The 20,807-nt window shown below is 40.3% G+C and overlaps 1 protein-coding gene across 1 annotated transcript; it reads right to left on the bottom strand.

Moving 5' to 3' along the window:
- Positions 1 to 7,352: 7,352 nt before the first annotated feature.
- Positions 7,353 to 20,342, bottom strand: cntn1b (contactin 1b). Its single transcript, XM_084910349.1, has 24 exons — positions 20,219 to 20,342; positions 16,305 to 16,444; positions 16,158 to 16,193; positions 15,933 to 16,059; positions 15,667 to 15,848; positions 14,480 to 14,575; positions 14,147 to 14,359; positions 13,964 to 14,063; positions 12,226 to 12,410; positions 12,021 to 12,145; positions 11,783 to 11,900; positions 11,526 to 11,676; positions 11,313 to 11,440; positions 11,048 to 11,220; positions 10,770 to 10,893; positions 10,173 to 10,340; positions 9,828 to 9,977; positions 9,670 to 9,740; positions 9,329 to 9,581; positions 9,116 to 9,237; positions 8,837 to 9,026; positions 8,624 to 8,745; positions 8,351 to 8,507; positions 7,353 to 8,247 (listed from the first exon to the last, which is right to left on the bottom strand). The coding sequence occupies exons 2-24, from the start codon at positions 16,357 to 16,359 to the stop codon at positions 8,165 to 8,167; spliced, it is 3,129 nt and encodes a 1,042-aa protein (XP_084766475.1). The 5' UTR covers positions 16,360 to 16,444; positions 20,219 to 20,342; the 3' UTR covers positions 7,353 to 8,164.
- Between the last annotated feature and the right edge of the window lie 465 nt (positions 20,343 to 20,807).

Genomic DNA, 20,807 nt, shown 5'->3' with positions numbered 1-20,807 from the left:
GTAAGGTTGTGCTTCGTGGGGACAGCTTTGAGCTAAACACTAAAATAGGAACATTATCACAAGGCTAATTCTGACACTAACAGACAGACTGCTAATTTCATCATGTTCACAGTCATGTGAAAGGTTTTTGTCACTGCTTCCACAGGAATTAAGAGTAAAGGTATTAAAGCAGAAGATCTGGTAGTTTGCTGATCTGGCGCATTCAGGTGTGTTTAAAGGCGATGCCACAATCTTTCTAGGGGTGGACGTCCCGGCAAATTCACGTTAAGCTCAGACTGTGCAGTGCTCAGAGAAATGGCAAAATAAACAAGAACTATTTCTCAGACTCTACAGGACTCAGTTTGCATATTAAAAGATCAAACAAATGTGGCTTGTTTAGAGTTTTCCATTATAAAGCTCTAAAAACAAACACCACCACCCTATACTGGCTGTCGAGTATGCTGGTAGAGGGGTAAAGATTTGAGCTTGTTTTGCAGTACTCGGGCAACTTGCAGTCAAGAAGTCGACCATGAACTCCTCTTTGTACCAAAGCACTCAAAGAGTCAAATCTAAAAAGCTAAAACCTGCCCCAAATGGGATCATGCAACAGAACAATAAATCCAAGCACACCAGCAATTCTACAAAACAGAACTGCTGTAAAACAAAAGAAGCAACGTACATGAAATGCTGTGGCAGAACGTTAAGGACTGTGCATAAAAAATTCCCACAAACCTCAAGGAACTGAAGAAACAATCTAAATGAGTGAGGAAAAAAAATTCCTCGACAGTGATGCGAGAGACTGATACAGTCCTACGGTTTATGATTACTTCATGTTTTTGCTTCTGACATTGGTTCTACAACCTATTGTAGTTACTGTGTACCTGAATACTTTCCTTTAACATGACTGGGTGAGGTGGAGGCTTATATGCACACTGCTATATACATTAGATTAAATATCACCCAGGAGCTCAACATATACTTTCTGTTTAAAAGTGCTGCTACAGATGTCAAACTATGACACATTTAATTGTTTATTATGTACGTACTGCCTGTTTTGCCATTTCAGCAATCACGCCGAATGAACATTTTCAAAACAAACCTGAAAAGGTATTTATACCGAGAAAGGTTCCTGGCTCTGTGTTAATCTTTAATTGGACTAAAAAGGGATTGGAAGCAGTTTTTCTGGCATCAGCATCAGCAAGCATCAGGTCTGCCAGCACAAGACAGAGACGAAAACAGAGAGGATTTTGTGCGTCTGCCAAAGCAGACTAGGGGGTCCTGGTGCAGAGTGAGCACAAATCTGGCAAATCTGATGAGCTACACAAAACCAAGTCACACAGTAGTAAAACCTGTGGGTTGTTATTTCAGAATACAGACTGCACTGTTGGGTGTTAGATGTGTAAGTTTCACAATTTAGGCAATGTGCTTTCTGTGAGGGAATACGAAGCGCAGTAAGCAATCAGTTCCCCTTCAATGCCACACAGTACAGCTAAAATGGTTCCCCTCAGCCTCAAGGTGCACAATCTTTGTTCACTAATAGTGAGACAGCACCAACATAAACCATTAGCCTGATAAAGTACCACCATCAAAAAGAGCCATATGTGAAGTAGCTATTCCTCACAGACTAAACAGGGTCATAAACTATCCATAGATGAGGCAATTACTTCTTGACCTGACACAACAACCCATTTCAGCCAATCAAACAGCGGTAGGGACCAGCATCCATGGTGTTACAGGCTGCTAACCAGGTTAGCTGTGCTGCTAACTCAGGCTAAATCTGTCACACTAAATTGGATGGGGAGATTTAGTGTGGCTCCTTCCAATCCTGGGAAGCCATCTGATGTTGCTCAGTAGTCCTCTCTGCTCTGTGGGACCAGTAGTAGGGACTTCTCTAGTCAGGGATAGCTAGCTAAAAAGCCAGGGAGTCCTGCCAAACGCACGTGATTTATGGGCCAGTGCAGGCTACTTTGCATATGTCCTGGTTTGGCTCTTTATTTTAAGCCTTACCTAGTGCTCATAGCTTTCATAGTATTACCTTGTATGCAATCAAACTACTAGTAGTTGAGAAAAACCCTGCTTACATTTATAGATTGCTGCTGCACAAAGTACAGTCTCTGGTTTATGGATAAGAGAAGGGAAATATGACTAAAAGGGTTGAGAAAATTCAATAAAAATGCAACAATCACATGCTGGAGGCAGGAAGTCACACATGCTGAACCTGCTTTGAGCACTGAGGGCTCCAGCTCTATTACTAAGTCTATTTATGTACCTCACACCATCACAGGTTCAATCTGACAGCAAATGGATCAAATGGAAAGCAGTAAAGGGAATATCTAATATATAAATAATCAGCAGCATCCCAAAGAATTCAGTGCGAGTTTATTTACTGTATCTATCATATGCAGTTAGTTTTCCTTTTTTTCAGTGATCTGTAAGTTTGCAGTGATCTGTGGACACCTTAGGTTGGTGGTTCCTAACCTGCTATGTTAAATTATTAATTGTTGTCATAGTCCTGGGTATTGGATAAAGGGGTTTTGATTTTCTTGTAGTTTTTCTGGCTTCTTATTGTTTGTTGGTTTTCATCGTTCCTTTTGCTCTTGGTTTTCATTCATGTTTGAGCTTTGTTGTTGTGATTTTTGGAGTCTTGCTTTTATCATCCTTCCTCCATCTCAGTCTGTATTAATTTCCCTTTGTGTTTCCATTCTCTGTTCATCTTGTTAAGTGTTAGTATTCAGACTACTACAGTTTTTCTCAGGTTATTTCCATTGTACTTTGTAGGTTAATCTTCAGTGGTGTCCTGTATTAGTTATACTTCCCACCCTCATTGTCTCTGTTGTGCTGATGTTAATCAGTTTCACCCGTGTCTGGTCCTCCACCTGTTCATCATCACTTCATCCCATTCTTAAAATTATCTCATGGAGGTGGGATGTTGCTTTAAGCAATGCATTGGCTACAAAATGAAAGAAATATTAAACTGTTATGTTGATTGTCCACAGTAGTGCTTCATCAATGGATCATTAATATCCCTAATATATTATACAGAACTTTAAAATTTGCTCATTAAGATTAAACTCATTTTATTTTCTGGACGATTTCTTCTACAAGAATTTTTTGCTGTTGTTTTTGAAATAGACATACATCAAAACGTTTCTGCAGTGCTTCAGTAAGTAAATTTAGTTCCCCTCACCGGTTATAACAATAATTCATTTATTAATTTCCTTTCAAAAGGAAGAAATGTAATTTCCTGGCTTGACTCCTAAATTGTCTACTTTGTGTGTGTGTGTGTGTTCCTGTCTAGCTATCTTTGTGAGGACCGAAATCTGCATTCTACTATACTTGTGAGAACCAGCAGTCACTTGTGAGGACACACAACCCGGTCCTCACAAATTTGAAGGCATTTAAAGGCATTTTTGAGGCTCAAAATGTGGTTTTAGTGTCAGGGTTACAATTAGGTTATGGTTAGGTATAAGAAAAAGTTGGATTTAGTTAGGGTTAGGCATTCATTTTTAATGGTTAGGGTTAGGGTAAGGTGCTAGGGCAGGGGTCGGCAACCTGCGGCTCCGGAGCCACATGCAGCTCTTTTGTCCTTATACTGCGGCTCCGGGTGGTTTGGGAAAATAAATTAGAAGTATTTAGCTGAAGTGTATTTTATTTGTGTTTAGTTCTTTTTTAACTCTAAATTGGAAGATTATTGTGATATTGAAATATAAAAATAAAATTATATTTTATTATTTTTCATTGCTCAAAATAAGCGTCACACTCGCGGAAGCCGGTGTACCCGCCGAAACACCGTGCATTTATCGAGACTTTCAACCCCAGGTAGGCCAATTATGGATCTTTGGATCCACATTATGTCAGCAGCTATTGTCCACCGCCTCACAGATGACAGCTTACAGTCCTGCGTAAAGATGAAAGTGACTTCTTACAGCCCCGATTTACAGAATCTGTGCGCAGAGGTTGAGGAGCAGAAGTCCCATCGTAAACATACCACGGCAGACCCGACGATGTTTCCATGACCATGTTTTTCAGCATGTCTTTATTGACCACTTTTCACACACGGTTGCTGTACGCACACAGTCAGCTGTAGCTTTTCAGCTCACAGCCTGACAACACAACAGCAAAGAGAGTACAGACTTTAAGGCGGCGAGGCGTGATTGCGGGTGCCGCTCAGGTGCGTCTGACTCCCATGCAGCGGCACTGCAGACCCCGCCACACATTAACCAGGTAAAATACATATTTAGGCAGAATTTTGCAAATATCTATTTTTCATTTTTTAGCAGCATGGTGCTTTTTTTCCAAATATTTTTAAAATACAGGTCAAGGCTCCAAAAGCCCAAAGGCGATATAACAGTTTTTGTTTGCTACATGGATCATTTTAGTTCAGCTGGGTGTCTTTCCTTTTGTTATATTTCTTCAAGAGTTCAAAATGTGTTAATTACATAAATAAAATGTAATTTTCTCTGTAGCACTTCATGGATTTTATAAGCAACACACTTTAGTTGTTCACACAAAGCATGAAGGTAAAAAACCAATATATACAGTGTTATCTTCATTTTAGATGTCAAAAAGTATTTGCGGCTCCCAGTGTTTTCTTTTGTGTGGGAACCGGGTCCAAATGGCTCTTTGGGTGTTAAAGGTTGTGGACCCCTGGGCTAGAGAAAGCATTATGTCAATGAAGGTCCTCACTAAGATAGCTGAACGGGGTTGTGTGTGTGTGTGTGGCAGGTTTCCTATCATAAAAAAATAAATAAATAAACTCCGAAGTCCAATGTTTGTCATAGACTGCTTTAAATAATTGTTCAAGTAAAATAAATGGAATCAATTGCTCAAATGAATTCATTGAAAGCATATTCACAGATATCAGTGCTGGACTTCAGTCGGCATATGTATTATTCATCAGGTGATGTAACCCAATCACCTTTCTCATTTACAGTAATGATCCAGAGGATTTTTGTGCTTCCTGCACATATCGATGTTCAGTATAACACATCCCCAAAGTGACAGTGTTCAGCTGCTATATGTAATTTTCTGAATATACATGTTGAAAATCAGTCTCATTTATCAACACAACTTCAAGTTCTGCTGACAAACTAAACACAATTTCACTGCAACAAACTCCAACAAAAATACCATTTAGCAGAGCTACTGCTGTCCCAGCCACAAACAATATATTTGTGTTCATTGTCCAGAGGAGATCTATACCAAGAATGCTAATAAAAGCTGAAGGAACCATGAATCACAACAGGCTTTTCAATATCCTTCTCTGGAGGACGACTCGTTCCCCTGCCATGGAAGACTCACCTTTGCACATCTGCTGTGATTGTTTGTAAATGACTGCAGCACTGATTTCAGCCTCGCATGGGATTTTCAGTGTTTGTGTAATTTGTTTGAATGGAAGGAGGTAAAATGGAGAAAAACTGGTAATGAAGGTGGCTGCAGGAGAGATAAAAGCCACCCACAGAGACTACTGTACTATATACAAGCAAGAGCACAAGTAAAAAGCATGGACTTACAAAAGCCTCCTTTTGCTCTCCAACAACATCACAGATATTATGGTCATGCTGTAGCCACCGCTTTGGACTAAGCAAAGCAATACTGCAGTAATTCACTGTGTGACAAAAGTCCCTCTGGGATGCAGTGAATCCCTCCTTCTTCGTCTCTCTATTAGCTTGGAAATACCATAAAATCTATACTATAAATAACATAAATATAGAAAACTATGGGTTTTTTTTTAAGTTCTTCATTTATCAATGTATTTCTTTCCACCCTCGTCTCGCTGTCTAGGATTTATGGATACAGAATGTTCTGGTGGATGCACAGGGTGGGCAGCATGGGTCAACAGGTCACTGTTTCCATTTTCTTGACTACACACATCAAAGTCACTACATCACTAGACCAACACCCTAATAAACAGACTCCCTACTTTAGGTGTGGGGGCTGTTTTGGAAAGGGTCATGCAGTGGGTCAGCTGTCTGCTGACAGGCTTTGGGGAGGGGAGAACTCAAAACTGCACAATAACAGTCACAACAACAACAGCAAAAAATCCATCCATAGTACTTAAAACAGAGACAATCAACATTTTACAACAATTTCTACTCACCTGGTTGACCTATATGTTTCCAGTGCCATTAGCCAGTTGTTGTTAGGTACACCTGTTCACCTGCAAATATCTCATGAGCCAATCACATAGCAGCAACTCAGTGCATTTAGGGATTTAGACATGGAAAGACAATCTGCTGTGGTTCAAACTGAGCATCAAAATGTTGATTTAAGAAAAGTGACTCTGAATCTAGCGCGGTTCTCAGGGTGGTATCATTATTCCAGAAAATCCTGACCCACTGGGATTTTCTACACATCCATCCGTAGAGGCTTTAGAGAGAATGGTCTGAAGATGAGAGAAATGACTTGTTGGTGACAAAATTTAGAGCAGCATGCCCAGACTCCTTTTAGTGGATAGGAAGGCAAAAGTAACTAATATAGCTCAAATAGCTGCTCAAATAAAGTATTCAGAAGAGCATTTCTAAGTGCACAACATAGCCAGCAGAGATTCTGCTGCAGCAGACGACCACACTGGGTCCCGCTCCTATCAGCTAAGAATAGAAAAATTAAGCTACAACTCACAAAGGTTCACCAGAAGATTGTGGAAGACCACAGATCCCGAAAACATTGCCTAGTGTGATAACTGTTTACTTCTAGTGCCCATTATCAGTGGTTTAGGCCACAGTGGTTGTATGATCGCATGGCATACCAAATAAGCATCATTTAAACATCACAACCGACCTGAGTATTTCTGCTGACCATGCCCATCCCTTTATGATTGCAGGATAATGCGCCATGTAGCAACGCTAAAGTCATCTCAAACTGTGTTTTTATGAATATAATAATGAGCTCACTGGCCTCCACAGTCACCAGATCTTCATTCAGTAGAGCACTTTTGGGATGTGGTGGAAAGGAGATTTTGGGCAAACTGCAGTGACTGTATAATGATGTCATGTTAATATGGGGCTAAATCACAGAGGACATGTGTCCAGCACCTTGTTGAATCTATGGCATGAAGAATTAAAGCAACAAAGGTCTTAACCCAGTATAAGCAAAGCAGCATAAGCAGTATGTGTGCTAACATACCCGCCAAGCTCTCTCCCTGTTTTCTCTACAAGCAGTGACTGTTATGGAGTTTTACTCAGGTTAAGAACAAAACACTTAGCAAGTTCAGTGATGGGTAACTAAAACAGTGGCTAACAACATGTGGCTGTACTGCCATCTGTTGACTGAAAACACACATCACATTTCCACAAATCCTCCAAAAATAATCAAGTTGTGTCATTTGTTGGGACTCAGTTGGGACGCATTGAGAAAATTTCACAAGGACACAGTTGTCATTTGTTTGTTGCATTCGGTTTAATGGTTTTGCAGCTTGACACAAAAGAAGTTAGCGTACAGATCCAGGTGATATACAGTAGTAGATGTCAAAGCGATATGCCTTTCATTGTTAATAACTCCGAATAACAATTTAGAGTCATTGCGAAACCCACAGCTCCCCAACCAACATTCTGTCCCCATCGTTGGTAGCATTACTCCTGTTTCAATAAATAAATTTTAAAAAGAAGAAGAAAAAACTCTATTCACAAATAACTTACATACTTTTCATAAACACTTTTTAAAAATAACCAAAAGCATTTCTTATTATATTTTTGTGTACATACTAATGTCTGATTTAACAGAGAGATGGAGACTGTCTGTGTAAAAAGAAATCATAATTTTTCCAACAAAAAAAGAATTAATAGAAAATAACTTAAGAGACTGGAAAATCACACTTTTCGTTTGACGAACAACTTAAACTTTCTTTTCCTTGTGCATTTATTTCTATCTACACAGTGTTTGGAGAATCATGTGCCTTGTCATATAATCCATTCAAGACATTTTAGATCTTCTCATATGATGGTATACAAATATGGTTGGTAATTGGTCTAGAAAAGCATTTGGATTAACAACAAATCTTATTTTTGAGAAACAATTTTCTTTTTCCAGTATTGTGTTACACCTGAACAAAAGCTAGAAGGATGCAAGATGTGGCATCTTAGTGAGCATCAATGTGAAGACTGTTTGATAATAAAGACTAGATCCTCAATATGGTCCGTGTATTTGCTTCCCAGAGTCTGTTATATACATGTTGCTTGAGGCAGGCTTAAATTTCCAGTCCCACAACGCACAGTGCCAGCAGCACCAAAGACACCAGGCTTAAGGTGGGCGTGATTGTGGATGCATGACCTGAAGAAGAAGAAACAACATCAAACACACAAAAAAGTGATTGAAAAGTAGGTAAAATGGGTGAAGACTTTCATTTTTATTTAATGATTTTTCTGAGCTTTACCCAGAATCTTAATCCTCCTGATTGGGCCATCTCCTCCTTCATAACGGCCGCGCACCATCAGTTCATAATCTCCAACCTGAGGCATGGGGAAGTCCATGAAGTGCCAGCCAGTGATGTAGACCTTCCCATAGATGTAGCCTGACTTTCTGAACATGACCTGGCAGATGATGAGAAACATGGAAGGTCTTCAGCAATCCTGTTATCGCTATACGACAGACGTGAGAAACTTGTTTTAACTCTAATTAAAAGAGTTAAAACAAACACTTTACAAACCTTGTAGTACAGCGGGAAGGAAATATTACCGAACCAGTCGTACTGGATATGATCCCACCACACATACAGCCATTTCCCTGTCCAACTGATGTATCGCCACATCCTGGGAGGATCTGGTGGTGCTGTAAAGAGATCATTTATTGAGTCTCCAAATGCAGATTTGCTCCTTATTATAAATCTTATTATAGTTATGCTGTGAGTCGTCTGTCTTACGTGGCCTCTTGGTGAACATCTCACACATTTCTCCAGGGGGTCCGAGGCCTGCTCCATTGTAGGCACGGACCTCGATGAGGTAGTGTGAATCTGGCAGCATATTTTCCAGCCTTGTCTGATTGACTGAGGCTGAGACAAAAATACGATTGGCACCTGGTTCCGGATCATCATATTTTCTCCAGTATCTGACCTAGATGACAGGATATGGGATTGTTATGGAATGGACACCTGTTCAACTGATTGTTAATGCAACTATATAATCTCTCTGCGGTTCTGTACCTGGTATCCCTCAATATACTGTTGTAGGCCTGTTCCAGTGTCAACCACTGGCAGCCACCAAACCAGAGCTTCAGTGGAGGACACAGGCCTAGCGTAGATATCTGTTGGAGATTCTGTAGGTACTGGAGAAGATGGAGAAAAATGAAAAAGGTGCTCATAGTTTCCACGGTAATAAAAACAGGAATGTGATCAAGCCCAAAGCAAAGTTCTTACCATCTCGTGGATAGTAGATGACCTTTGTGAGGGTGTAGGGTCCGTCTCCTTTCACATTAAATGACTTGATCTTCACCTGAAACTCTCGCACCTGGAAGTCTTCCTCAGTGGGGATGAAATAGGTGTCTCTGTGAACGTGTCGTCTCGTCTCAGGGTCCGAGATGGTCTCGTACCACCAGTCGTAAGCATCGTGAGGCTTAAACGCGACGATGTAGCCAAACTTCTTACCATAGAAGTACCAAGGCTCCACGGGCTAAAGGTCACAAGTTGAAACAGTTTCCAGTAAAATTCAACTGTTAAAATGGAACTTGCAAATGAGGAAGTCAAGCAGAGACACCTACTGTCCACGTGATGATTATCTCACCATTTCGACCTCCATAACCGGCCAGATTGGTGGGAGACACAACTGGTGCTGAGGGCAAGAAAATAGTTTATCATTAGTATTTTTAAAATAGCATATCTAACATATCACAACTTCAATTTTTTTTTTTATCCTTACGAGCATCCCAGGTTTTGATCTTGAGGGAGGGGATACTGGCCTCTCCAGAGCCATACTCATTAGTAGCAATGATCCTAAACTGATATTCCATCCAAGGATACAAGTCTGTCACCTCTGCTTTCTCCATACTGCCATCAAGAACAGTTGGAGCTGAAGGACACAAGGAACATTTAAATCAAATGATGCAATAATAGTAAATATATCTATTCTTTTTTAAGTAATTTATATCCAAAAGAATCACAGATCATACTAATTAGTTTCAGAGCCTAAAAATAGTAAAGGATGCTTTAGTTTATCATATCTGTGGCGTGAGTTGGCCCCCTGCTGGCAGCGAGCAGTACTCACAAGTGCTGGCATTCCTCCAGTCATCTTCATATAGAGCCCAGTAGTGTCTGGTCTGAATGGTATAGTAGAGAATAGGGCTATTATGCTCAGCTCCTTTAGTCCACCACAGCTTCACCCACGTGTCCCCAATCTCTTCCACCCGAATCACACCAGGAGGACCAGGAACACCTGGGGTTTGGGGATCAGATGAGGGAGGAGAATGAAAACACATGGAAAAATGAGTATAAGGGGTATAATCATAATATGATAAAAATAATTCCAGTTTTTCTGTAGTCACTTATATTCAGTAGTGTTGCTTTGTTCTAGGATATCAGAACAGACTTTAATGGAAAAAGATGTCATGCCTATTTGCTAGCATGGAAAAATATTGAGCTGGGGGTGGGTTCCCAAGTAGCTTGCAGATCTGCAGCAACACTAGGCAGGCTACAGCAGCTTGCATAGCATACTTTTATATGAGATTTCCTCATTGGATCCATGAAAATGTAACAGCTTTGCCATCACTTGCTGATGTGGGCTGGCACTGAGAACTTTCCTTCATAGCTTTCTAAGACTATACTTGACTCTTTACATCTGGGTTCACCTCATGCTCAGACTGACCTACAATCTTGAGATCACAGTAGGCAGTGTCACTGTCCACAACAGTCTGAGCCGTGCAGGTGTAGCGACCTTCGTGCCAAATTTGAGCGTTTAATATTCTCAGGTCGCCAACACCATCTTCGTTCTAAATGACAGGAAACAACAGCATAATAGAAGGAAGGAAACCCAAAGGAGAGAAGGATAATGAGAAAAGTGGGTGAAGAAGACAGAGGATCTTTAGTCTGCATCTTCGAAGAAGGTTTAACATAAATATGGCTGTAATAAATCACCAACCCTACCATGACACGTTCATATTGTTGCCACTCTGCATTAAAATCGATGACTCTGAAGTCTATAGCCCAGATAAATGTGATGTCCAGCATGGGGTCGTATGAAGCTTCACACTTCAGAATCACCTCATCACCAACTTTAACCTCAGTGTCCTCAGGTGCTACTATGATGCTGGTAGCCTCTAAGTAAAAGAATATTATAAATACACTTAAAAATCATTCTAGATTGTGGGATCTTTACTGTGTTTAGATGCACACATATACATGCGCTGACCTGTGATGGTGAGATAGCCAGAGCTGTTGGCCTTTCCTCTGTCATTCTCCGCAAAGCAGGTGTAAACCCCTTCATCGTTTTTGGTGGCATTCAAGATCTCCAGACTCCCATCAAACATGATTGAAATGCTGTGAATATGGACATAAGCAGTTAAGCTTCCTGATGTGCCTTTTTTCAACAAGCAAAGGAGTAAAGCTGAGGTATTAGGCTGACCGTGAGCTGTTGTAGAGGAGCTCTTTGCCCTTTGTCCAGGTGAATCGAGGTCTAGGAGCCGCTCTGGGTTTACACTCAATCACCACACGTCCGTCTTTAGCTCCAAGAAGCTGCTTCTTCACAGGGTTGAACTCAAATGTTGGCGCACAGGCTGGAGGGAGGTTAGAAGTGTCATTTTGTGTTTAATACCTGTCTTAAAACATATTGCAGCAGTACAATTGTGTTTTTAAATGTCAGAGTTCACTAAATCAGAGTACCGATGACTCGCAGCTCAGCGTTGGCGTATTTGATGCCCCAGTAGTTCTCAGCGATGCACTGATACATCCCGGAGTCAGCAAAAGTCAGGCTGGAAAACTTCAGCTCACCTTTACCATACTAGAAAACACACAACCCAAACGTGTACTTGAGCCAAAGAAGACTTACACACAGCAACTGTAAAGCCAAGCTGAGATATCATATTGCCCAGTTTCTCACAACATGTCAAAGAGTTTTTACCATGTATCCATCTTTATACCAGCGGATGAAAGGGAAGGGTTTCCCTGATGCCACACAGCGCATGGTGTGCTCTGAGCCAATGTCTTTCATCGTGTTGTTGATGGTCTCTGCCCACTCCGGAGCAGCTGGAAAAACACAATTGAATCACTATACATTACTGGATAACACAGACAGGCAAGTCACTGAGCTCTGACACATGACTTACACTCCACGTAGAGCCAGGCCTTGTGCCAGTCCTTTCCTTTAGTGTTGATGGCTTCACACTCATAAAATCCCACATCTTCGTACTGTACATTAAACAGATGAAGCACGGCCCCCGATTCACTGATTTCATGATTAGCTGGGAGGTCTGTAGCATCAACCTTCCTCCATACAATATGTGGGATGGGACTGTGCAGAAAATACAGTTAGTTTGTTGATGTGATAGTAAAGCAAACTAATCAGAGGCTCTTCTTTGATGCAGTCCCTACAGATAAAGGTATACAAAAAATAAAAGTATTTTAAAAAGTATAAAAAAATGTCTTAGACCACCAGCCAGTTTAAATTAACAGAACTGTTCATTACCCAAATCATTTTTCTATTTCTGTAATAGGCAATCCAAGAATATTCACAAACTCTTTGTACAAAATAATCTTAATGTAAAATATAATTGTTCTCCATAAATTTTCAATTTTACTGTTGTAAAAAAGCAGAAAAAAGTATGACTCATTATTATTTTTGGATTAAGAAGCAAAATTACAGTTTTTTACTTGCATACTTGAACAGAAAAATTTGTTTTAATGAGATCTCCCTATTTTACGAGATGAGGAAATGAGGAAACATGGGAACCGTTTGGAATTAATCTGCATTCGTTTTACTTAAATCGCTTTGGAAAACACTATCTAATGTCTAAAGTCCTGGTTAAGGTTAGGGATAAGGTTATGGTTAGGTTTAAGTTAGTGCTGTCAGCATTAATCTTGTTAAAATGACGTTAAGACCATAACCACATTAACGCGACAAATCTCCTTTAGTGAGTTAACGCGGATCTCCCTGCGTGTGGGGCTGGACTGCGCTAACGCATTAATGAGCTAACCGCGCTGATGCGTTGACGCCGTGCTGACAGCACTAGTTTAGGAATAAGGTTAGGGTTAGGGCTGGAATACATGGCTGGGACGTGTATTACCCTGGGAGAGTCATTCTACTGGATTTTATCCATAACCCAGGCGTAGCATAAGAACGCAGAAGGAACACCTCAGGACTTGACATAATCATCACTGTATTACACCTCGGGAGTGAGAACAGGCTGAATTTGAACATAACAATGTCAATTGAGTTTGTAATTTGCCAATACAGTTTTTAGTTTTACACAGGTTTTTGACAGATCACTCGAATAGTTTTATTTTCTTGTTTTTATGACAGTTAGTCAAATAAATTGGTTAGGCACTGTACATGAATGCAAACTTAAGAATAATTTAAACGATATAACACAAGATATTCAAAAGATATAACGTTCCTATTTGGAACACGTAAGTATACAACCCCTTTAGTTACAGACTGTTTCCAGGTTTTCTTGAGTTTGAAACAGGACTATAATATTTCAGTGGTTTTTAAATATGGATTTTGACTCAGTCATTTAACAATCCAAACATTTTTTCTTTTTGAGCCATTCTTCTTTGCATATTTCTGCATGTGATTGTATTTCTATTGAAAGTCCAGTTTCTGTAAATGACTTACAAATGACTGCAAAAAGTTGTTTTTACGTGGCATCTGCTTGCATTTATACCAATTAATTATCAGTAAAAGGGAATCAAATGTGTGCTCTTGTTACCTTGCCGAGTTTAAAAAAAAAAAAAGTCAACTATTTCCATTATTGTTTCCACATAAACTCTTTCCTATGGTATTTGAATGCATCAGTGTTATCCAATGTTTGCATGTGTACATGAATTATACTAATAAAAACTTACTTTCCAAGAGCAAAGCATTCTAATGTAATATTAGAGGCCAGCATGGCAGTCGTATCTGGGAACTTCACCCTGATGTCTGCTGGGTATTTTCTCTCCTCACCTGGGAGAAAGGTCTTCATTATATATACAATAATAAAGCATGCAAAAATCCTTTTCTGGTATCGTTGCAGCACGGTGACTAACCATCGTCAGGGGGTAAGGGGATGAGAGGGATGAATTTGGAGAAAACACTCTTTCCTAAGACGGGACTAGAAACAAAGCAAGAGTAGTTTCCCGCATCCTGAGCTTCCACCTTAGCAATGTAGAGGTTCCCAGTCTTCTGGGAGACAAACCTACGACGGTCTGTGTTCAGGAACACTGGGAACTCATTGTAGATCCAGCGGTAGGTAACCTCCTCTGAAAGGGAACAGAAAGAGGGAGAGATGCATGGGCCACTTTTTCTTGTTTGCACCTCTGAAATCTACACACTGTTTGAATGATGAATTTTAGGTGTAATTCTTGAAGACATGTACATACGTGGCCAGGCTTTTGGAGGTACACACAACAGAACTGCTCCCTGTCCTTCTTTGACATAAACTGGCTCTCTCTCTTCATCAGGAAACTCACCCAGAACTACACAGAAAGTACACGGGGGTCAAAGTTCAGCCACTGCAAAACTGCTCAAAGGTGTGAATAAGCTTTAGTCATTAAGGAGCTCAATGAGTCAACACAGTGTTTGATAAGTATTATGATTCAAAGAGCATTCCCTCAAAGATGAAAACTTGCTGTGTTGCTTTCTAGATTTTAGTCTCTGTTGTCCTCTCTTCTGTAAATGGTACTTACATAGTGCCTTTCTACGTAGTTAAACGTTCAATTTGCTTTTCCTACGAGTCTCTATCACACAATCACACACACATTTGCACCGCTCTTGTACTGGTAGATTTACTGGTAGCTTTTATTTGTTCGATTGGTAGAAGACCCATTCTACCACCTGAGCCTCAGCCTTAGTGATTTGGAACTGCCATACCTGGCTTAGATTTTTTCCATTTAATCTCCACTTAGTCTTTATCTGTATGCCAGCCTGAGGACGTTACAGTTGAAATTAATACATAAATATCAACACTAAAACAATGTGGACCAGTCAAGAAACTCAGTCGTCACAACCTTAATGAGTTGGAGATAATGTGAGCAGACACGCTGTCGAACCTGAAGCTAAAGCCAAGAACATATTCAGCTCAAGATGTCAACACTGAACTTAAGCAGGAATGCCGTACTTGGTGGTATTCACTTTCAAATACATTTTTAATTTTATTTCTTTGACTTTTTGCTTTTAATTTAGTTCAGTTTCAGTTTAGTTTAAAAAGCAGTTTTGGTCTTTATTAGTTTTTATTGTATGGAAGGCATACGTCAGAGGCAAGACTTAGGAAAGTCAATACAGTTAATAGAATAAAAACACACAACTTGACTCACATTCTTGTAGGCATCCAAAATGTCAATAAATATGACCATCAAAGCCTTAAAAGACAAGTTTTAATAACAACTCTTTACTAAATTAACAAACACAAAAACTAAGAATGTTTCCTGTATATTTTTAAGTTAGTTTTATTTCATTTTTTCAAATGTCTAGTTTAAAGTTTTATTTGAGTGACCTAAAATGTTTTGGGTTTTTTTACATATAGTTTTAGTTTTTAGTTCAGTTTTAACTAGATTAACATTATACTCACATCCAAACTTGACTCTGGCCTCTTTGCTGATAACGGTGCCGTAAATATTCCTGGCCACACAGACGTACGTCCCAGCATGTTTCTTCTGTATTGGATTGGTGATTACCAAATTCCCCCCCACCAGGCTGTAGTGTTCATCCGGCTGCTCCTTGAGCTTGATTTCCCAGTTATCCCGACGCCACCTAGCAGCAATTCAAATGTGACATCCTGTAATGTAATTTAATGTATTTCTTATTTAGGAAAACTATCTTGCACCGGCTTGTAACCTGTATGTAGCTGGGGGGTTAGCACGTGCTCTGCAGTTCATGGAGATTCTCCCATCGGGTGAGTCTTCGATGTAAACCACATCCACAGGCTCCTCTTCAAATATGGGGCCGTAACCAGTAGCATCCTCTGATACAGAACAAATTAGTTAGCTCATACATATTAGATCAAAAATAATCCTGAATTATCTCTTTTAGAGTCCTTTTGTTATGACAAAACCAACTCACCACCGTATATTCTGGGCTCACCAAACAAAACTGCCACTAGAAGAGTAGAAACATTAAACATTAAAGGCTGCACAGTAATATCTTTTTTTCCCTCAACATCATTTTGAGAGAGCATGTGTTATTTTTAGGCATCATTAGTTTTCTTACCTGTGAGGGAGGGGAAGGAGGAGAGAGCCAGCAGCAATAAAGCAGTGGAAGCCATGGCAGTCAGCAGACTGACTCAGATGGATGGAGTTATGAGGTGGATGGAGAGAAAAGTCGATGGACAGGACATGAACCGGGGAGGGCTGAAAGAGACAGAGAGGAAGGAGAGCTTTTCCTTCAGGATCTACGTCATCATTTGTTTCATTATTCAGTTCAACTTATTTTATTTCTTCAAAACACTTATGTCACTCAATAGAGGCTAATAACACTACATGCTATTTACTGGACTTTGCAGACCAGAAGCAGTCAGTGCAGAGCAAGCTGGAATCCTCCCTGTGAATATAAATGATTCAGGATGTCAGTGACTCAGCAGTACAATGCAGTGTGAGCTGGGTGGGTGCACAACCACAAGAAAGTGCACCTGCACAAACACACATACCTGCACTGTCTGAGTGCATGCTCAAACACTGAAACTCCACAACTGTATGCATATGAACAAAACACATTGTAGCTCAGCATTACTTAAAGGCTCCCGCAGTGCCATGAAACATGCACCAAGTGGCAACCGGTAAATGCAGTTCCAGGACTGGCCACTTGAGGCTGACTCCAAGAGCCAATCAGTTACCATAACCAGGGGTGCACATAAGTGGTCCGCAGGTGCACATTCGCACCAGATAAGAAGTTGCAACGCACGTTTGCGTACATATAAAAGGCACTGTTTTTGTCCGCTGAAGTGGGATTTTCACGGCATATTCTGCACCACATCTCTGTGCGTTCATCATTTGTTTGAAGCCAGCTCACCTCCTGCAACCACTTTTCCGAGAATACGCACTTCTTTTGTGGTTCGGACTCCTTCTGACATTTCTTTGGAGGTGGAGGAACACCAAAGTAATTGCTTAAAGGAGCTTGCTTCTTCGACATCTTTAAGAGTTCTAAACAAATGTCTGTCCTCTTCCAGAAAATCTTATATACGCAAACGTGCGTTGCAGCTTCTTATCTGGTGCGCGTCTTTTATTTTGACAGCGAATGTGCACCTGTGGACCACTTATGTGCACTCCTGACCAAAACTCCCATTTTAAAATACTGTTATTTACAACAGAAATACACAGGTTTACAGCCCTGTGCAGATAGGTTCTTTTTTAGTTTTAATGGGTAATTTATGTCTTCATAACAACTGTAGGGGTAGAGATTAATGTAACCCATTTAAGATTTACAGCTTTGCACATGCTAGCTATCTATTTGATCTCACCATCGCTAATTAGGGTCACTGAATTTCTATCAGTTATCTAAAAGATAATATATTCTGTTTTGTTCTTCCAATAAGTCTATTTTTGTCATCAACTTTACCATTTTATTTGTGTGTTATTTAGCATTATTGTAGCACCCATTCAGTCTATGGATGCTCCTAGCTAAATAAGCTTACTAGCCCTCAATTCTTACCTTTAACTATGATCAATTCATGCTCCAAAAAAGCAAGATGGCAACAACAGTAAGTTAAAGTTAAGGTTTTAAATCAGCAAAGCTACATCTACAACCTAGTATGTAGATAGAATTTGGTTTTAATAAGCAAACAAGCCATCTCAGAGGTCATTTTAGTTATACTGTTTTATGCAAGGCTGCTTTAGTTAGCAACCTTTGTGTAAGCCCACTGATAGCTAACTAAAGGCTTCTTCCCCTTTGTGATTTCAGTTTACTGTAAATATAGATGGAAATATGGAAAAAAATTTGCATAAGAATGACAACTAAAATCTTTAGTCGTATTTTAAGCAACTTTGTTATAAACTGTAAGCTGACCTTGTTGTTGCTTATATGACATTTACATTTCAGGTTTCAATATTTAAAAAAGGAATGAAGGAAAAGCCTGACTCTGTAATTGTGACGAATCTTGTTGTGGGATTAGTGGGTGTAAATGCTACATTTTGGCAGCTTCTCATTTTTGTATTAGTGTTGCAAAGTGCACTGGTTCGGCACAGAATAGACAACTACTACAGCTATGTATGCAAGTTACTTCACTCTACATAGCCAAAAACTATTTAGAAATTTCCTTGAAGTCTCTGCTGACTTGTTGAGGATACAAGAGCTGCAGATTTCTCTTTTGTGTCTGCCGCTGGTTCAAAATGCATCGGAAATCTTTCAATTTGCTCTAAACCATCATCAACTCAGGCTTACAATGGATAATCTTCATACACTGTCACATGGAATGAGGCCGTATTAAACTGAACACATTAAACATTACATTTATACAGTTAAAGGCATATACTGTATGCATGAAAACTAAAATTAACATGCACTTCACTTTAGTAATGCAAACTTTAAAAGGCAAATTGAAGCTGAACGGTAAAAAAAATGTGGCAAAAAATAGACCTAGAAAGGGCCAAACAGCCATCATTCTCAGTTAGCAGCATCTGTCTCAAACAAGCAGAAAGAGGGAGTGAGAGAGCAGAGGCATACACCCAGTAGCTTATCCACATGCAGAGACTGCAGCAGTGACTTCTCAAAGGCCCTCATGATGACTCAGCACTAATGTCACCATAGCTGCACAGCTATGCGTCTGTGCACCTTGTCCTAAGATGAAAGTACACCTCTTTTGCATCTACGATATGGGTACACAGATCTGTACACAGGCTACATTGAAAGTGTGCAAACACATTCAGAAATCACGCAAACACATTCAGAAATCACTTTTATATATAGTACTTTCATACAGCTTTGCAGATTAAAGTTGCAATCTGTCATAATGGAAATTCTGATCAATTCATCTGAGTTTGTTTTCATGCGATTCCCAGCTGGCAATAATCCCACCACCATCCTCTTTGGACAGACCAGAAAAAAATTTAGGTCAGCACACGTATTAAGCCTCAAGTCTCTCTCCGGGGCTGACTGGATAACCATGTTTGCATGCGGCTTTTGTGGCTGCCAGAAATCACATTCATAGTAATGTTAGAATTCAGCAACAGGGCACTCGAGTAATGCTGCTTTAATCTTGAGTTTGCTGGGTTACTTATGCACGGGCATTTGGATCACAAGTGATGTAAATGACAGAATAAAGACACACAAGGCTGAATAAGGAATAATCAGAATCTTGCAGCCAAATCCATTTGGTGAAGGACTTTTCAGCATCTGAAAGGAGGCGTTACACTCATCACATCTTTTACAATCTGTTAAATCCCAGCAGACAAGGGGAAAAGAGAGAAAGTGTAGGGGAGTGACACAATCCTGCATTGTGAGCAAACACATTTGAAGTTGCCTTGGTTATACTGACTCTTACAGCTATTTCCATTTCTTTCACACTATGCAACAAATACACTGAACACTACAGTGCAGGCCGTTTGCGGCACTAATCTGGCTGACTGTTAAGTTCATATTCAAGGGGTATGCAGGATGTGGCTCTATAGCAATACTAATTTAATTTAACAATAATTCAGAATTAATGTTTTAAGAGGATAGATGTTCCAGCGCATATATACAGCAGTTTGGGCCAATAAGGGAGTAGCCCTGTCTAATACTTTCCCAAGCAGATGCCATAATGGATCCACTGCACTCTGCGCCCTTGACGCATCCAGTATGAGACACTTTCACCTTGAGTCTCCTCCCTGCATCCACTGATGCACTTTTTTAAAAAGCATGTGCTGCAGTCGATTCACTCTGAACTAAACCTGCAGAGTGAAATGCAAAGCCAGACAGCGCTGACTTTGTCGCAATCTTCAGTCTTTTAAAGTAACTGCGCAGTTCCTTACATCACTTCACCCCTATGACGACTGAGCGGCACCGGTAATTCACTGCTCTGCATTGCGGTACTCCAGAGCCGGTCCATTTCCACACTCCAGCTCTCAAAGCACCCCCGGTTTATTCTCACATCTCCGGACACGAAGAGACAATTGTGTCATGCACGCGCTCGTCTGCGGTGTCGTTCTTACCTTTTGAGGCGGAATGAGAAATTTCAGTGCACTGTCTTCATGGCACACCTGGACCCGAACCGCAACGTGCCACAGAGCCCACCCCGCCGGAGCGTCCCGTTCAGATGAACTTTTCTATTGGATGAGAGAGGCTGAGTGGCAGGTCATGGCTAGCGGGGAGGAGGCGGCTGCGATTGGCTTTCGAGAGAGGGAGGATGAGGATGGGAGGGATGCGAGCATCATGCTTGTGCGCATCCCAGACGAGGGAAATAAAGTCACAGTGGGGAAAAAAGATAATTGGTTAAGTCATAATAAGTATTAAAAATAAATCAATAAAATTAAAGGAGGAAATATATTAAGGCGAGTTATTGAATTGCTGTCATCTGATTGAAAATAAAGTACAAGGGCAGGCTATAACTTGGCACTCCAACGCACTAAAGATTTCGCAGGAATTTGGAAATTTATTTTAATACAACGGGATTTGGGAAATTTGAAAAAAAGACATAAAGGAAAGCTTCCTATAGCTGATGCGGCCATGTGCTGTGCATCTTAAATGACCTGCAGATTAATTATTAATGGTGGATTGCAGACCAGGCGAGGTACAAGGATT

This window comes from Perissodus microlepis, chromosome 17, assembly GCF_051167445.1.
Source record: "Perissodus microlepis isolate ML-2025 ecotype Zambia chromosome 17, ASM5116744v1, whole genome shotgun sequence".
Classification (NCBI taxonomy): domain Eukaryota; kingdom Metazoa; phylum Chordata; class Actinopteri; order Cichliformes; family Cichlidae; genus Perissodus; species Perissodus microlepis.
This window is presented reverse-complemented; position numbering and strand designations above follow the sequence as displayed.

Bases quoted from the DNA above. Each gene is read 5' to 3' on its own strand.
- cntn1b (XM_084910349.1), bottom strand. From the start codon at position 16,359: ATGGCTTCCACTGCTTTATTGCTGCTGGCTCTCTCCTCCTTCCCCTCC. The intron at 16,060-16,157 runs GTGAGTTGGTTT...GTTCTGTATCAG, and splicing joins TGAGCCCAGAATATACGGTG to AGGATGCTACTGGTTACGGC. The intron at 11,221-11,312 runs GTCAGCGCATGT...TCTTTTACTTAG, and splicing joins TGGCTATCTCACCATCACAG to AGGCTACCAGCATCATAGTA.